Source organism: Vespa mandarinia, chromosome 18, assembly GCF_050613455.1.
Source record: "Vespa mandarinia isolate Hongniang chromosome 18, ASM5061345v1, whole genome shotgun sequence".
Classification (NCBI taxonomy): domain Eukaryota; kingdom Metazoa; phylum Arthropoda; class Insecta; order Hymenoptera; family Vespidae; genus Vespa; species Vespa mandarinia.
In genome coordinates, this window is record NC_140827.1 from 4,621,866 (window position 1) to 4,635,479 (window position 13,614).

The window sequence follows — 13,614 nt, forward strand, 5'->3', positions numbered from 1 at the left end:
ACTTTGGCTAAACAATATGTTATATCTCCTCGGATTATATATATTATATTTTCCGTCGGATATTTTCAATTTATTATAATTTAATCACAATAAATAACTCGGACAGAGTAGAGGAAATCAAATAATCGGTAAATAGTCAAAAGGATGTAACATACAAAATATAATATTAATAAGTTGATATTGTATAATTGTGAATGCGCGCATGTGAATACTTTTTTTATAATCCCATGATTCGTCTTCGTCCAATATGGCCATTGATCCAGACTGACACCACGCACGTATGTAGATGCAACGCTTGTAAGAGCAACGATACGCGCTCATCTAAGACAAGCGAATCTTAACAAATCATTTACCCCGAAATATGAGCTTTCAAAATCGTAGGTTTTACGACGTGATTACGTCAATGCTCTCCCTTTTTATTTTTAATTTTTCGTTTTACTTTCGTCCTTTTAACGCCGTCCCCTTGGCCGTCATCCGTATCGTCGTCGATGAGCTTTTGCCATGGCGTGGGATTTATAAATGTCGGCATTGCCGCTTGGTGGGCTATATAAAGGAACAACAAGGCATAGGCTATCGGCTATAATAAAATGAGACAAATTTTTAATCGTAATAAAATATAAACGGAATAAAAATGTAGACTAACGAAGTAATCCTTGGGTCGCAGGTTTAGGCCGATTCTTCGACCTCTCTCGCCACTCCTCGTATGCTTTCAAGCTTACCTCCTGTCTCCTTTTCCGTTCTTCCTCGTCTTGTACTTCCTTCAATTGCTGCGCTCTTTGTTGCGCTGTCGTAACGAAGATTTTATTATTCTTACATGAATAATATTAAAATATTCATTGTAAAATGTGAAATTGGAGCGCGACGGTACGATTATTTATAATACTAAATGGTGTACCATTTATTACCTTTCTGTTCCTCTTCCTTTTTACGAGTCCATTGTCGAAGGTACAAGGCTTTTGCAACTAACGCTTTCTCCTCAAATTCTTTCAATTGTTTTTCTATTTCCATTTCCTTTTCAAGGGCCGCTTTTTTATCCTCTTCCTCTTTCCTCTTTCTTTCTGCCCACTTGAAAAAATTCTCCCTTTCCCTCCGTCCCTTTTCTTCCCTTTCGCGCGCCAATCTCTCCTCTTCCTCCCGTTTCTTCGTTTCCAGCATTTCCTCTTCTTCTCTTTTCCGTTGAAGGTACAATCGCTTTTTGCGTAACCATTCCTCGTGAGCACTTTTTCTGACCGGCGAGGATTCCTCGACCACCTGAGAAGCTTTCGAGCTGTCGATCGATGATGTTGTTGATATATGAACGACCCTATGGCCGTTTATGATATACCTGAAAGGAGGCGGAAAAAAAGAAAATACCAAAAAGAAAGAAGCAAAATAAAAACGTGTAAATAATCAATCAAGTTCAACGACGTAACAACGTACCTCCGTACTTCTGGTTGATACTTTTGTCTGTCGTCGGTGACGAGAACGTTCGTAAGCGATCGTTGTCGTTCACTGCTCGTTTTATCGTCGATTCTGCATCGTCGTTCGACTCGACGATGAGAAATTGGTTTGATGTTAAAGATGGATTCGGAATGACCGGCAGAAGATTTGTCGATGGATGACGTTGACGTAGAAAAGTAACAGCGATAAGTTTCCGGCGACGCGATTTCATCATCGGCATAATCATTGGGCGAAGGGACCAATCCTTCCTTCAAGGACAAGCAAGAGAGCATATTGGCCGTTCTTGTAGCTGTATCGCCGCTATTAACCTCGATGAATCGCTTATTTGCGCCAACATTGTCCAAAATCTTGGTCTTGTTTGTACGACCAACGCGCATCCTGATATTCGTCGTCTCTTCCTCGTCGTCTTCGTTGTTTAGAGATTCCGCATAAATAGCCGGATTGATATAACGAACCTCTGGCCCGGAGGACGAGCTTTTTAATTTTTGATGACAGCGAGGCTGTTGAACGATATCCTTGTTGGATCGATGACCTTCATTCAAAATATTACAATATTTAGGATTTAATGTTGTTTCACTACTGTATACTTTGTCAAGATTTTCATGATACAGCCGAGAGCAGTTATTTTTTTCTTTCCGATTGAACGAACAGTTTATATTGTCATCAGCAGCCATCTTTGGAATTATCGCTGACAGATAAATTTTCTACGAGATCGGAGCTTTTAAGAAATTCGAAGATGCTAGCATAAAGATACATATCCATCCTTTAATCGATGTTTCATGCGCTCCGTTTATTTAACAATAATCGGATTTTGGTAATGTGATATAAGCGACAGATCGATCGCTCTTACCCAATCGAGAGGGTAAACAAATTACTTGGAGCAAATTTCTAATATCTCTCTCTCTCTCTCTCTATACATACATATATATATATATATACACATATATATATGTGTATATGTGTGTGTATCCGTGCGCTCGCGCACGTGTGTATATATATACAGTAAGTCTCAATAATACAGACTTTTCATTGCTTTCATCGCTAGCCAATTGTACAATAAATATCGTATTTTCATTTAAATTGATTATATTTATTTGTTTTAAATAAAATTGAAATAAAAATAAATATTGTGTTTATCCTTCGTTAAAGAAAACAACTTTTTCGATCTTAATCGATATTCATGACTATTTTGCATTTATTATAGATTAACTTCACAGATCATCGCGTGCCGATACATTAATAATTAAGTAAGTACTGTACAGTCGTTTTCATTAATTCTGTAAAGAGAATTAATACTGAAGGCGAACAACTTGTCTTTCTCAACAACTTTCTCCATATTAGCAGTAATGTAAATAGTGGCTAACACTGATACTCTGTAATCAATTGCTTTATGATTTTTAGTTGACGTGTATTTGCGTGCGTGCGTTTTTCTTTTTCCATTAAAGCTATTCAAAAAAGGCAGTAGTGTGTAGGTGTGTGTGTGTGTGTGCATGCGTGCGTGAGAGAGAGAGACAGAGAGAGAGAGAGAGAGAGAGAGAGAGAGAAGAAAGCCATTCCAATTATACGATAATACTTGTCATCTACAAAATTTATGAAAAAGTCTGTACTTTGTTTTATAACTAATTTTTTTTCTATATTCTTTAATAAAATTGTGCTCGATCAGCGAATAATATAAATTATTAATCTAAAATAAACTGAGATCGCTCGAAAATATCAACGGTCGGTCGATGCAAAGCTTTTAGAGTTAGATTCTGTGACATTGTTCTGTCTTGCGATAATAGCATATTCTTCCATAATCTCTTCAGATTGTATCTTATTGAAATATGTTTCTCGTTCCTGGTGTGTGTAACAGGTATCATCAAAATTGAAATGTAATCCGAGAACGATATTCAATGCGGATGTATCATACGCGTGGCAGCCGGAATAACGGTATTGTGGTCTTTTATTAAATCGACAACCTGCAGATTGGGCACCTAAAACATCCATTGTTATCATGTGCATAATACTTGATTACAAAAGGTCAACATTAAATGTGTGTTGTAATTACAAACCTATAGGGCAAATACAATCTCTCGTTAGGGCGCATTGAACCCAAGGTAGCATTACCTTTTCCCTAATCTCTTTCGTGTTTCTAATCACGACATGCGATGCTCTTATAAGAGGGAGGAAAAAAAAACCCTCTGCCGACGTGTGAAAATACTCGTACATCTTTGGATGAGTTAAAGAACTAATGGCGTGCCTGGTAGGCCAGGTTAATACTCCTGACTTTGGAAAGAGATATTTTGAAATGTCAGATGAATTTAACCGCACATTTGAATCCATATATAGAATACAACCTAATGTATTCAAAGCTGTCTGTAATATGAAACATCATTGAGAAAATGTATTGATTTATAATAATTGAGAAAGAAGAAATAATGTTACACACACACACACACACACACACAATTGTCGCACCCTCATATACAATATACATATATGTGTGTATATAATGTGTATAAGTAATCAATTACTTGTATAACTAGAGGTCTGTAAACGTGTAATCTATCATCTTCTACGTGAGCTGGAAATGGAGTCAAGTCAAAGTGAATCGCATTACACCTTGTTGAGTTACAAGTAGCCTTGATACTTTGGAAAGACTCTTCGTTCAAACCAACGCTATAAAGTACAATACTATTATTTGGCAAGAAGTGACTGACATTTCTAACAAAGCCATAGGCATGTTGTTCGCTTCCTGGCCTTATAAGAGTTACTACTGTCACATTCTGAGGCTTGAGACTTAGAGGCGTCGTACTTGTTTGGCCATCAAGACCAAGTAAAGCTAAATACTTTGAATCGGTCACCAGTCGTTTTTCCTCAACATCTTTTAAGTTTTCCTGTAATTTTAAAATGTAATTATAAAAATCTTCTTTCCTCGCAATATTATGTAGATTTAAGATTTACAATAAGATTTACAATAATTTAGATACCTGAAAATTCCGTAATTGTTTGTGAGTTTCTGTAACGAGAGTTTGTATGGAAGGTCGTTGATTGCTGAAAGCAATAAAAACGATGCTGCTCCCTGCTATGCAGATTAGCAATAATAATAGTCCCTTGGTGCGCATCTCTCATCGTTTGTACGGATTTATTTTCAATTTCGAAACAAAAATACTGATATGCTATTGCTTGCATCAAGCTCGTCCTTGTAAGCTTAGGTTATGCATAAAACCACGATGATGGTATAATACATATATGAAAATATATAATGATGACATACAACACACACGCAACTCTCTTTCTCTTTCTCTCTCTCTCTCTCTCTCTCTCTCACGCAGGCTTGCGCGCGCGTACGCGCGCGCTACCTATCAGCTGGTCACATTGCTCGATAATAATAGTTAGTAGAACTTTGATCATACACTTATTCTCCAAATAAAATACTATTATAGATTAGATTAAATGTTTTTTTCTTGATAGTTGTACGTTTATCAATAACATCTACGTTATTCCTACGTCCCTGTCAAACGTTGTTGTAAACTCGAATCGCGACCCACCACGATTCTCTTAAAAGTCTACTCCCCGCCAGCTATGCTTTTCTCATCGTTTATGTAAATTTATAAGTTAAGTAAATTCACCAACGTATAAAAACAAATGTACGAAAAAGTATATAACGAAACATTCATTGAGAAATTAAATTCTATCTAAGCGCTTGATCACAAGGCACATTAAATGCATGATACATTACTGACCGACAAAGCTTTCTACGAACGATACTAGGATGCGCTTTAATCAAAGCGAACGACCAATCATATTATTATTACACTCGATAACAATAAGCAATAACATAAGTAATATTTGATAATTCAATGTAATAAATTTTACACAAAAATGTAAGATGCAAAAGCATCATGCATACACAATCAATTTTAAGTATTGATAAAACATTGTTTAAGTAAAAGCATATCTAAGATAATTGATATAACGATGAGTAAACTTAAAATTATTCGATTTTTGGTCTCTGTTCACAAAAATAATTCAAATATATGCATTCTCGTGCGATTCTCATGATTGGCTAATCTTTAGCGCGGCTGAAAGAACGTTGATTGGTTAATAATCGTTGTCTTGGAAATACATTGGTTGGTCAGTATTGTACTTACTCATTGGAGCTAGTTTATTGGAAGATATTTTGACCGTCAATGATAAAATGTTGTTTGTTGAATTTATTTCGTTCACATAAAAAGATTTAGCTTCATTTGAAAATAGACGTTTGAAAAGTAAGATTTTTGATATTGGAATATAAAATGGGATTTAGGCTTTAAAGAGACCACTTCGGAATATTTTTTTATTTCTTCCTGACGATCTGTTTCTAGTTCCTTTTTTAGAGACATTTTGTAAGTTCTTTCTAATATTTTGTCGGCCTTGTTAATGTTTCCGAATGAAAAAAATCTACAAGCGCGTAACTTTAAACAATAATGATCCTAAGCAATCTATTAATTAATTTTCCAGTTGAGAAATAATCACGTAGTGTAATGGCAATGAAGTACATATTAGACATTTCATTGTATTCTTATACAAGCAATATCAAAGGAGATATTAGGAAAAGAATGGAGCCGATAATAAAAACAAAAAGTAGCTTCACGCTTGCTTTGAGGGAAATAATACTATCTTTTTTAGAGCCCGACCATCATTTCTTCTTCGAATACATGACAAGGAATCTTTCAAAGTTGCTTTCAGAGTTAAGAGGAAAAAAGAAGAAGAAGGATAAACGTAAGACGAAGACGAGACGTGGTTGCCATGTGGTAATATTTTGCTTTTGTTTGCGCGATACTTCGTTCGATTTTGTTTAATAGTCGTTAGACTATTTTTAATTAATAATCGTTCATTAATCAGCCTTCATATCAGGTTATATTAGATTTTTATCATACCATCGTATGAAAAATATTGGCGCGAAGTTTATCGAGGATTATGTCGGGAGCACGCGCGGAGAATAATATTCAAAATGTTTTTGCAGTGAACAATGTATACGAGCAACATATTCGTACGATGGATAAGAGCTCGACAAGGCTTTGATTACGTAAAGCGTTGCATAACACTTAAAATGCGTTAGATAGAATAGTTTTTAGTCAACCTTCGTCGATCGATAATGACAATAAGAAAGGACCATTGGAAGGGCGATGCGAGATACCACGTCAGTCTCCTTTTGTACTTCGAGGAGTAAACATCGAAATAGATTCTTTCCATACCGCTACATTCAATCATCTTATAGATACGATCATTTCATAATTATTTTATAAGCGTAGAGTGTACTTGGCATAAGATGAGAGAATAATTAAACAATATTGGATTGCGTAAAGTGTTGCATAACACTTGAGACGTGTTAGATAGAATAGTTTTCTTTTAAACGTTCGTCGTTCGATAATGCCAACGAGAAGAACCATTGGAAGAAGAATGCGAGATACCACGTCAGTCTCCTTTCGTACTTGGAGATGTAAACGACGAAATAAAATCTTTCCGTACCGCTGCATTAACTCGTCTTATAGATATGACCATTTTATAATTATTTAAATAATGTACAATGCACTCGGAGTACAATGAGATAATAAATAAACAATATAGGCTTACGTAAAGCGTTGCGTAGCTCGTAAGACGCGTTAGATAAAATAGTTTTCAGTTAACCTTCGTCGATCGATAATGACAACAAGAAAGGACCATTGGAAGGACGATACGAGATAACACGTCAGTCTCCTTTCGTACTCCGAGGTGTAAACGTCGAAATGATATCTTTCCTTACCGCTACACTCACTCCTTTTAGACATACGATCATTTTATAATTATTTAAACAATATATAATGTACTTGAAGTACATTGAGATAATAATTAAATAATATTACATTTTGTAAAGCGTTTCATAGCTCGTAAGACGCGTTAGATAAAATAGTTTTCAGTCAACCTTCGTCGATCGATAATGACAACAAGAAAGGACCATTGGAAGGACGATACGAGATACCACGTCAGTCTCCTTTCGTACTCCGAGGTGTAAACGTCGAAATGATATCTTTCCTTACCGCTACATTCACTCCTTTTAGACATACGATCATTTTATAATTATTTAAACAATATACAATGTACTTGAAGTACATTGAGATAATAATTAAATAATATTACATTTTATAAAGCGTTTCATAGCACGTAAGACACGTTCGATAAAATAGTTTTCAGTCAACCTTCGTCGATCGATAATGACAACAAGAAAGGACCATTGGAAGGACGATACGAGATACCACGTCAGTCTCCTTTCGTACTCCGAGGTGTAAACGTCGAAATGATATCTTTCCTTACCGCTACCTTCACTCCTTTTAGACATACGATCATTTTATAATTATTTAAATAATATACAATGTACTTGAAGTACATTGAGATAATAATTAAATAATATTACATTTTGTAAAGCGTTTCATAGCACGTAAGACACGTTCGATAAAATAGTTTTCAGTCAACCTTCGTCGATCGATAATGACAACAAGAAAGGACCATTGGAAGGACGATATGAGATACCACGTCAGTCTCCTTTCGTACTCCTAGGTGTAAACGTCGAAATGAATTCTTTCCATACCGCTACATTCACTCGTCATATATACGGTTATTTTATAATTATTTAAACAATGTATATACATTCATAGTACGATGAGACATTAATTAAATAATTTTTCATTTCGTAAAGCGTTTCATAGCACGTAAGACGCATTAGATAAATAGTTTTCAATCAACCTTTGTCGATCGATAATGCCTACAAGAAGGACCTTTGGAAGGACAATGGGACCACCTCAGTCTTCTTTCGTACTTCAAGGAATAAACGTTGAAATGCAATCTCTCCGTACGACTACATTTAATCATCTTACAGATACGACTTTTAACTAATTATATAAACAGCGTACGATATATGCGAAATGCGATAAAACAATATGAAATATTACATATTAAAAAGACAGAAACGAGCGAGAAACTTAAAGTAATTCTAATCTAAAATGTACTTCAAAATTTAATCTCGCGGTTGTTGGCCTTGTGCAGCAAAAACATAAACAGTCCTTCGATTAAATTTGATAATTACCGAGTTAGTTTCTAGTAGTACTACCAACACTGCACATAGGCTCATCCCTTTTATACACGCGAAAATTTATAAATTAATAATTACGATAACTCTATAATTATTTATACGATTTTTATTGCACGCGGGGTAGAATAGAGTAATATTTAAACAATAGTACATTTATTTAAACATTAAAAAGTCTGATTCGCGCACGGGATTTAAAATAATTTTAATATAAACTTCTATTACTTAAAAATTTCAATTTCGGAATAGTTGCTTCGTGTAATATAAACATAAACGCATTTTTTCACGAATTTAACAGTTCGCGATCTTAGTTTTCTCTTGCTCTCCGACCTATGCACATCGTGATTCTCTTTTCTAAACGTTAAAGCTTATAAATTAATATAATCGATAATTTTATAATTATTTATACGATTTTTATTGCACGCGGGATAGAATAGAGTAATATTTAAACAATAGTATATTTATTTAAATATTAAAAAGTCTGATTCGCGCACGGGATTTAAAATAATTTTAATATAAACTTCTATTACTTAAAAATTTCAATTTCGGAATAGTTGCTTCGTGTAATATAAACATAAATGCATTTTTTCACGAATTTAACAGTTCGCGATCTTAGTTTTCTCTTGCTCTCCGACCTATGCACATCGTGATTCTCTTTTCTAAACGCTAAAGCTAATAAATTAATATAATCGATATTTTATAATTATTTATACGATTTTTATTGCACGCGGGATAGAATAGAGCAATATTTAAACTACGGTACATTTATTTAAACATTAAAAATTCTAAATAGCGATTACCGAATCATTTCTCCTTTTTCTTTTGACGAGTAAAGATCTCAAGTGTCTCAAGATGTCTTCGCTGTATGTATCAACGAATATTAAGGTAAATATATTTTTATATCTTACGTTTCTTCAATAATTTATACAGTTTCTTGTTATAACAGTGATATTAATAATTTTGTTTTTATTTTGTTGTTTCAGAATGTCATTGCAATCGCTCGGGAACCAATGTTGTAATCGATTATTTGTATCTCTTAAATATGAATATTGCGAAGTAGAAGCAGTGTTCGTTCGTTCGCGTTTCGCGATTTAAAAAGCAAAAGTTTTTGCAACGGCTGCGTGCAATGCAGTCGTTAGAGTCAGTGTTTGTTCGCAAACTTTAATAATTTTTTAACAGTCGAATAGGCTGTATTTATAAAAGACAGTAGAGTTTCGCGAAGTAAATTCAGTGACCGTTCGTTAAAAAATAACTATCGCGCAATAGAGTCAGTGCATCATTGAAGAGATTCTTGATCAACTTCGATGTCGACCTAACTAATTTTCAACCACATACGAATCGTCCACTCTCAATTTCGATCTGAACGAGTGTTTTGGAGTCATCGCAGAACTTCTTAAGTAGTGAGTGAATTTTTAAGTCCCTCCAATCACTCAACCATGTCGAGGACGAAAGGTCCGGATCGGCACTGTTGATTGGTTGTAATTAATTAGTAGAAGAGGATTGAGTGACCACGAGTAAATTTCTTCGGAGATTTACTCGTGAATGGTTTTTTATTTTTTCATTTATTTATTAGATCAGGATAGGGTCTTCTTGCTCAAACGCGTTTATAATTATTTGAGATTTTGAATATTTTAATACATTTTTAAATATTTTACTCGCGCGGAAATAAGTAAAGAATCGATATTCATAAGTTCTAATAAGGAACGGGTAAGAAGTGACTCGCGATGGATAGTCTCTGGATTACAAACGAAATTGTGGATGATTTTATTACAATAATTAAAATATTCGTTTGTAAAAAGGAACGTCCAAGGGTTTGCTCTATATTTTTAAATAATTATTAATTAAATATTTAATCAATTTAAATTGATACAAAAAAAGTCTCGATAGAGTCATTGGTTTTGAAAGAGAAAAATTGAGTAGAATGATTGCTAAAAAACAAAGAGACGTAGTCCGTAAGCATAGATCATAAATTAATTATTTTTTAGCTTAGGATTTTCAGCAATTAATATACTATTATCTAACTTCTAATTTTTTTTATAATTAATATCTAATTTCTCCCACGCAGCGAAAAAGTATCTTTCGAAAGGATAATAATAAGTTTTCAGATTTTGTCGTTACAGTTTTAGAGTGATAATCGATTAGGTTGAGGCACGAAGCAAAGAAGAGGCTATATGCCGAAGACAACATGTGGCTCAAGAGGACAACTATTAGGCTATTGAGTTATTTTCGAAAGTTCACTAGGAACTTTCAAGAATGGCTCTTAGTTTTACTATGTTAATATTTTAATTTTACCATGTTGTCACTCAAAATGCTCTTATGGTGATGGGTGTAGGGGTGTAAATTTAAAAAACTGAGACAAAGTAACTTTCCATAAATAATATTCCCACTTTGCCACGCCTACGCGAATAGGATTATTTCATATTTTATGCCTTTTTAATATTAAACCTTTTTTTAAAACTTAATTGAATTTATGATTCTTTCATAAATTAAATTCCGAAGTTTATCGTTCGTATAATTAATATACATATATACATATTCTTTCTTTTTCCTTATTTCTTTTCAGCTAGGTCTAAGTCGTGAGATCGCGAACACGGGAAGGAATAATTATTAAATAGGATTATCTTAACATTTAAACAATGTACGATATACGTAAACTATAATTAATTAATATTTAAACAATAAGATATTCTTAGCAACGTTATAAAATATCATATACATGTATTGTCATTTACTATCGATTAATAGATATAATAATATTTCTTTCAGAGAGAATAATATTTATTTATATTAATCGTTTATATTTCTTAAGTTTAATCAAATTAAATTTAGCATTTTATCGTTCGTATAATTAATATACATATATACTAATTCTTTTTTCTTTCCTTATTTCTTTTCAGCTAGGTCTGGGTTGTGGGATCGCGAACACGTGGAGGAATAATTAATTAATATTTAAACAATAGGATATTCTTAGCAACGTTATAGAGAACATGTACATATATTATCATATATTATCGATTAATAAATATAATATTTCTTTCAGAGAGAATAATATTTATTTATATCTGTGTTCAGAATATTTCATTTCTTTTTAATTAAACTTTTATTTTTCTTAAGTTTAATCAAATTAAATTCAGCATTTTATCGTTCGTATAATTACTGTCATTTCTATTGTTACTTATTTACTGTCATTAATTATTCTCTATATATATCTCGGATGGAACCCATGGGAGGGGCCCATGGGTTATGCGCCTCTGTGTAGGTTGCTTTCTCAGCATCTTATAGAGCTGTTTCTCTTAACTTCTCTTTCTGGGACTCTCTTTTCTATTTCATATTTTTCATTGTTATTTGCTCCTATTAATTATGATTTATAAGTCTCGGGTGGGACCCATGGGACGGGGACATGGGTGTGGGCCTCTGTGCGGGTTGCTTTCTCAGCATCTTATAGAGCTGCTTCTCTTTTCTTCTCTTTCTGTGGCTCTCTTTTCTATTTCATATTTTTCATACTGATTTACTCTTATTAATTATGACTTATAAGTCTCGGGTGGGACCCATGGGATGGGGACATGGGTGTGGGCCTCTGTGCGGGTTGCTGTCTTAGCATCGTGTAGAGCTGCTTCTATTTTCTTATCTTTCTGCAGCTTTCTTTTCTATCTAATATTTTTCTTATTTAGTTATATTCTTAATTATGTTATTAATATGTTATTTCTTTTCATTATGTCTTTTCAGATTATTTATTATGTTACTTCTTTTTAATTATGTTTCTTTAATATTTATTTATGTTGTTTCTTTCTAATTATGTCTTTAATTATGTTTTCAGTTATGTTATTAATATATTCTTATTAATTATGATTTACAGGTTTTAGGTAGGAACCATTAGATGAAGCGGACTGTTGCTTCAGCAACATGCAGAGCTACTTCTATTTTCTTATCTTTCAGGAGCTCTCTTTTATTACTCATATTTTTCTTCTTTAATTATGTTTTTAATTATGTTTTTATTTATGTTATTAATATGTTATTTCTTTTTATTACGTCTTTTCAGAATTTAATTATGTTATTTCTTTTTAATTATGTTTTTATGTTTTTAGGTTTATTATTAATATATTCTAATTAATTTTAATTTTTAAGCATTAGGTAGGACCCATGAGATGAAGCGGACTGTTGTTTCAGCAGCATGCAGAGCTACTTCTATTTTCTTATTTTTCAGCAGCACTCTTTTATTACTCATATTTTTCTTCTTTAATTATGTTTTTAATTATGTTTTTATTTATGTTATTAATATGTTATTTCTTTTTATTACGTCTTTTCAGAATTTAATTATGTTATTTCTTTTTAATTATGTTTTTATGTTTTTAGGTTTATTATTAATATATTCTAATTAATTTTAATTTTTAAGCATTAGGTAGGACCCATGAAATGAAGCGGACTGTTGTTTCAGCAGCATGCAGAGCTACTTCTATTTTCTTATTTTTCAGCAGCTCTCTTTTATTACTCATATTTTTCTTCTTTAATTATGTTTTTAATTATGTTATTAATAAGTTATTTCTTTTTATTATGTCTTTGCAGAATTTAATTATGTTATTTCCTTTTAATTATGTTCTTTTAATATTTATTTATGTTATTTCTTTTTAATTATGTTTTTTCTCTTTAATTATGTTTTTATGTTTTTAGGTTTGTTATTAATATGTTCTAATTAATTTTAATTTTTAAGCATTAGGTAGGACCCATGAGATGAAGCGGACTGTTGTTTCAGCAGCGTGCAGAGGTACTTCTACTTTTTTATCTTTCTTTTATTCATCTTCTTTTTTTCTTTTTCAGGGATGATCGAGCAATCATGCAGCGATATTTAATACGTTTTTTCTTTTCTATTTTTTTATTTTTTCCTTATCTTCTTCTTTTCCAGTATAGATCATCAAGGGAAAGGTTTACCTCTGGTCGAATGCGTCATCGCCTTGCTGGACCCATCATCGATTTTTACGCGCGGATACGGGAAGGATAGGAAGAACACTCGCGTGCGTGTCGGCGTGCACAAGCGTGGGTGTTCTCGGGCGCGATTAAACCTCGTTTGATAGTTCGAATCGAAAACGTGA

The 13,614-nt window shown here is 33.1% G+C and overlaps 2 protein-coding genes across 4 annotated transcripts; both read right to left on the reverse strand.

The window, feature by feature from the left end:
* Positions 1-400: 400 nt before the first annotated feature.
* LOC118445206 (uncharacterized) lies at positions 401-2,292 on the reverse strand. Of its 3 annotated transcripts, none has more exons than XM_085662385.1 (4): positions 1,420-2,292; positions 906-1,324; positions 720-784; positions 401-577 (listed from the first exon to the last, which is right to left on the reverse strand). In XM_085662385.1, the coding sequence occupies exons 1-4, from the start codon at positions 2,112-2,114 to the stop codon at positions 401-403; spliced, it is 1,356 nt and encodes a 451-aa protein (XP_085518511.1). In that variant the 5' UTR covers positions 2,115-2,292. The 3 variants fall into 3 exon arrangements, with proteins under 3 accessions (XP_085518511.1, XP_035730205.2, XP_035730207.2); XM_035874312.2 differs by having other exon boundaries at positions 401-543; positions 644-784; positions 1,420-2,283; XM_035874314.2 differs by having other exon boundaries at positions 444-577; positions 644-784; positions 1,420-2,289.
* Positions 2,293-2,642: 350 nt separating this feature from the next.
* LOC118445207 (uncharacterized) lies at positions 2,643-5,106 on the reverse strand. The gene is made up of 4 exons (XM_035874315.2): positions 4,410-5,106; positions 3,954-4,316; positions 3,492-3,795; positions 2,643-3,413 (listed from the first exon to the last, which is right to left on the reverse strand). The coding sequence occupies exons 1-4, from the start codon at positions 4,542-4,544 to the stop codon at positions 3,154-3,156; spliced, it is 1,062 nt and encodes a 353-aa protein (XP_035730208.1). The 5' UTR covers positions 4,545-5,106; the 3' UTR covers positions 2,643-3,153.
* Positions 5,107-13,614: the final 8,508 nt, after the last annotated feature.

Coding starts and splice junctions, on each gene's coding strand:
- LOC118445206 (XM_035874312.2), bottom strand. CDS start 2,114: ATGGCTGCTGATGACAATATAAACTGTTCGTTCAATCGGAAAGAAAAA. Junction 1,325..1,419: donor TATCAACCAGAAGTACGGAG/GTACGTTGTTAC, acceptor GCCTCCTTTCAG/GTATATCATAAACGGCCATA. Junction 544..643: donor TGCGACCCAAGGATTACTTC/GTTAGTCTACAT, acceptor TCCTTTATATAG/CCCACCAAGCGGCAATGCCG.
- LOC118445207 (XM_035874315.2), bottom strand. CDS start 4,544: ATGCGCACCAAGGGACTATTATTATTGCTAATCTGCATAGCAGGGAGC. Junction 3,796..3,953: donor ACAGACCTCTAGTTATACAA/GTAATTGATTAC, acceptor TTCATATTACAG/ACAGCTTTGAATACATTAGG. Junction 3,414..3,491: donor AGATTGTATTTGCCCTATAG/GTTTGTAATTAC, acceptor TGGATGTTTTAG/GTGCCCAATCTGCAGGTTGT.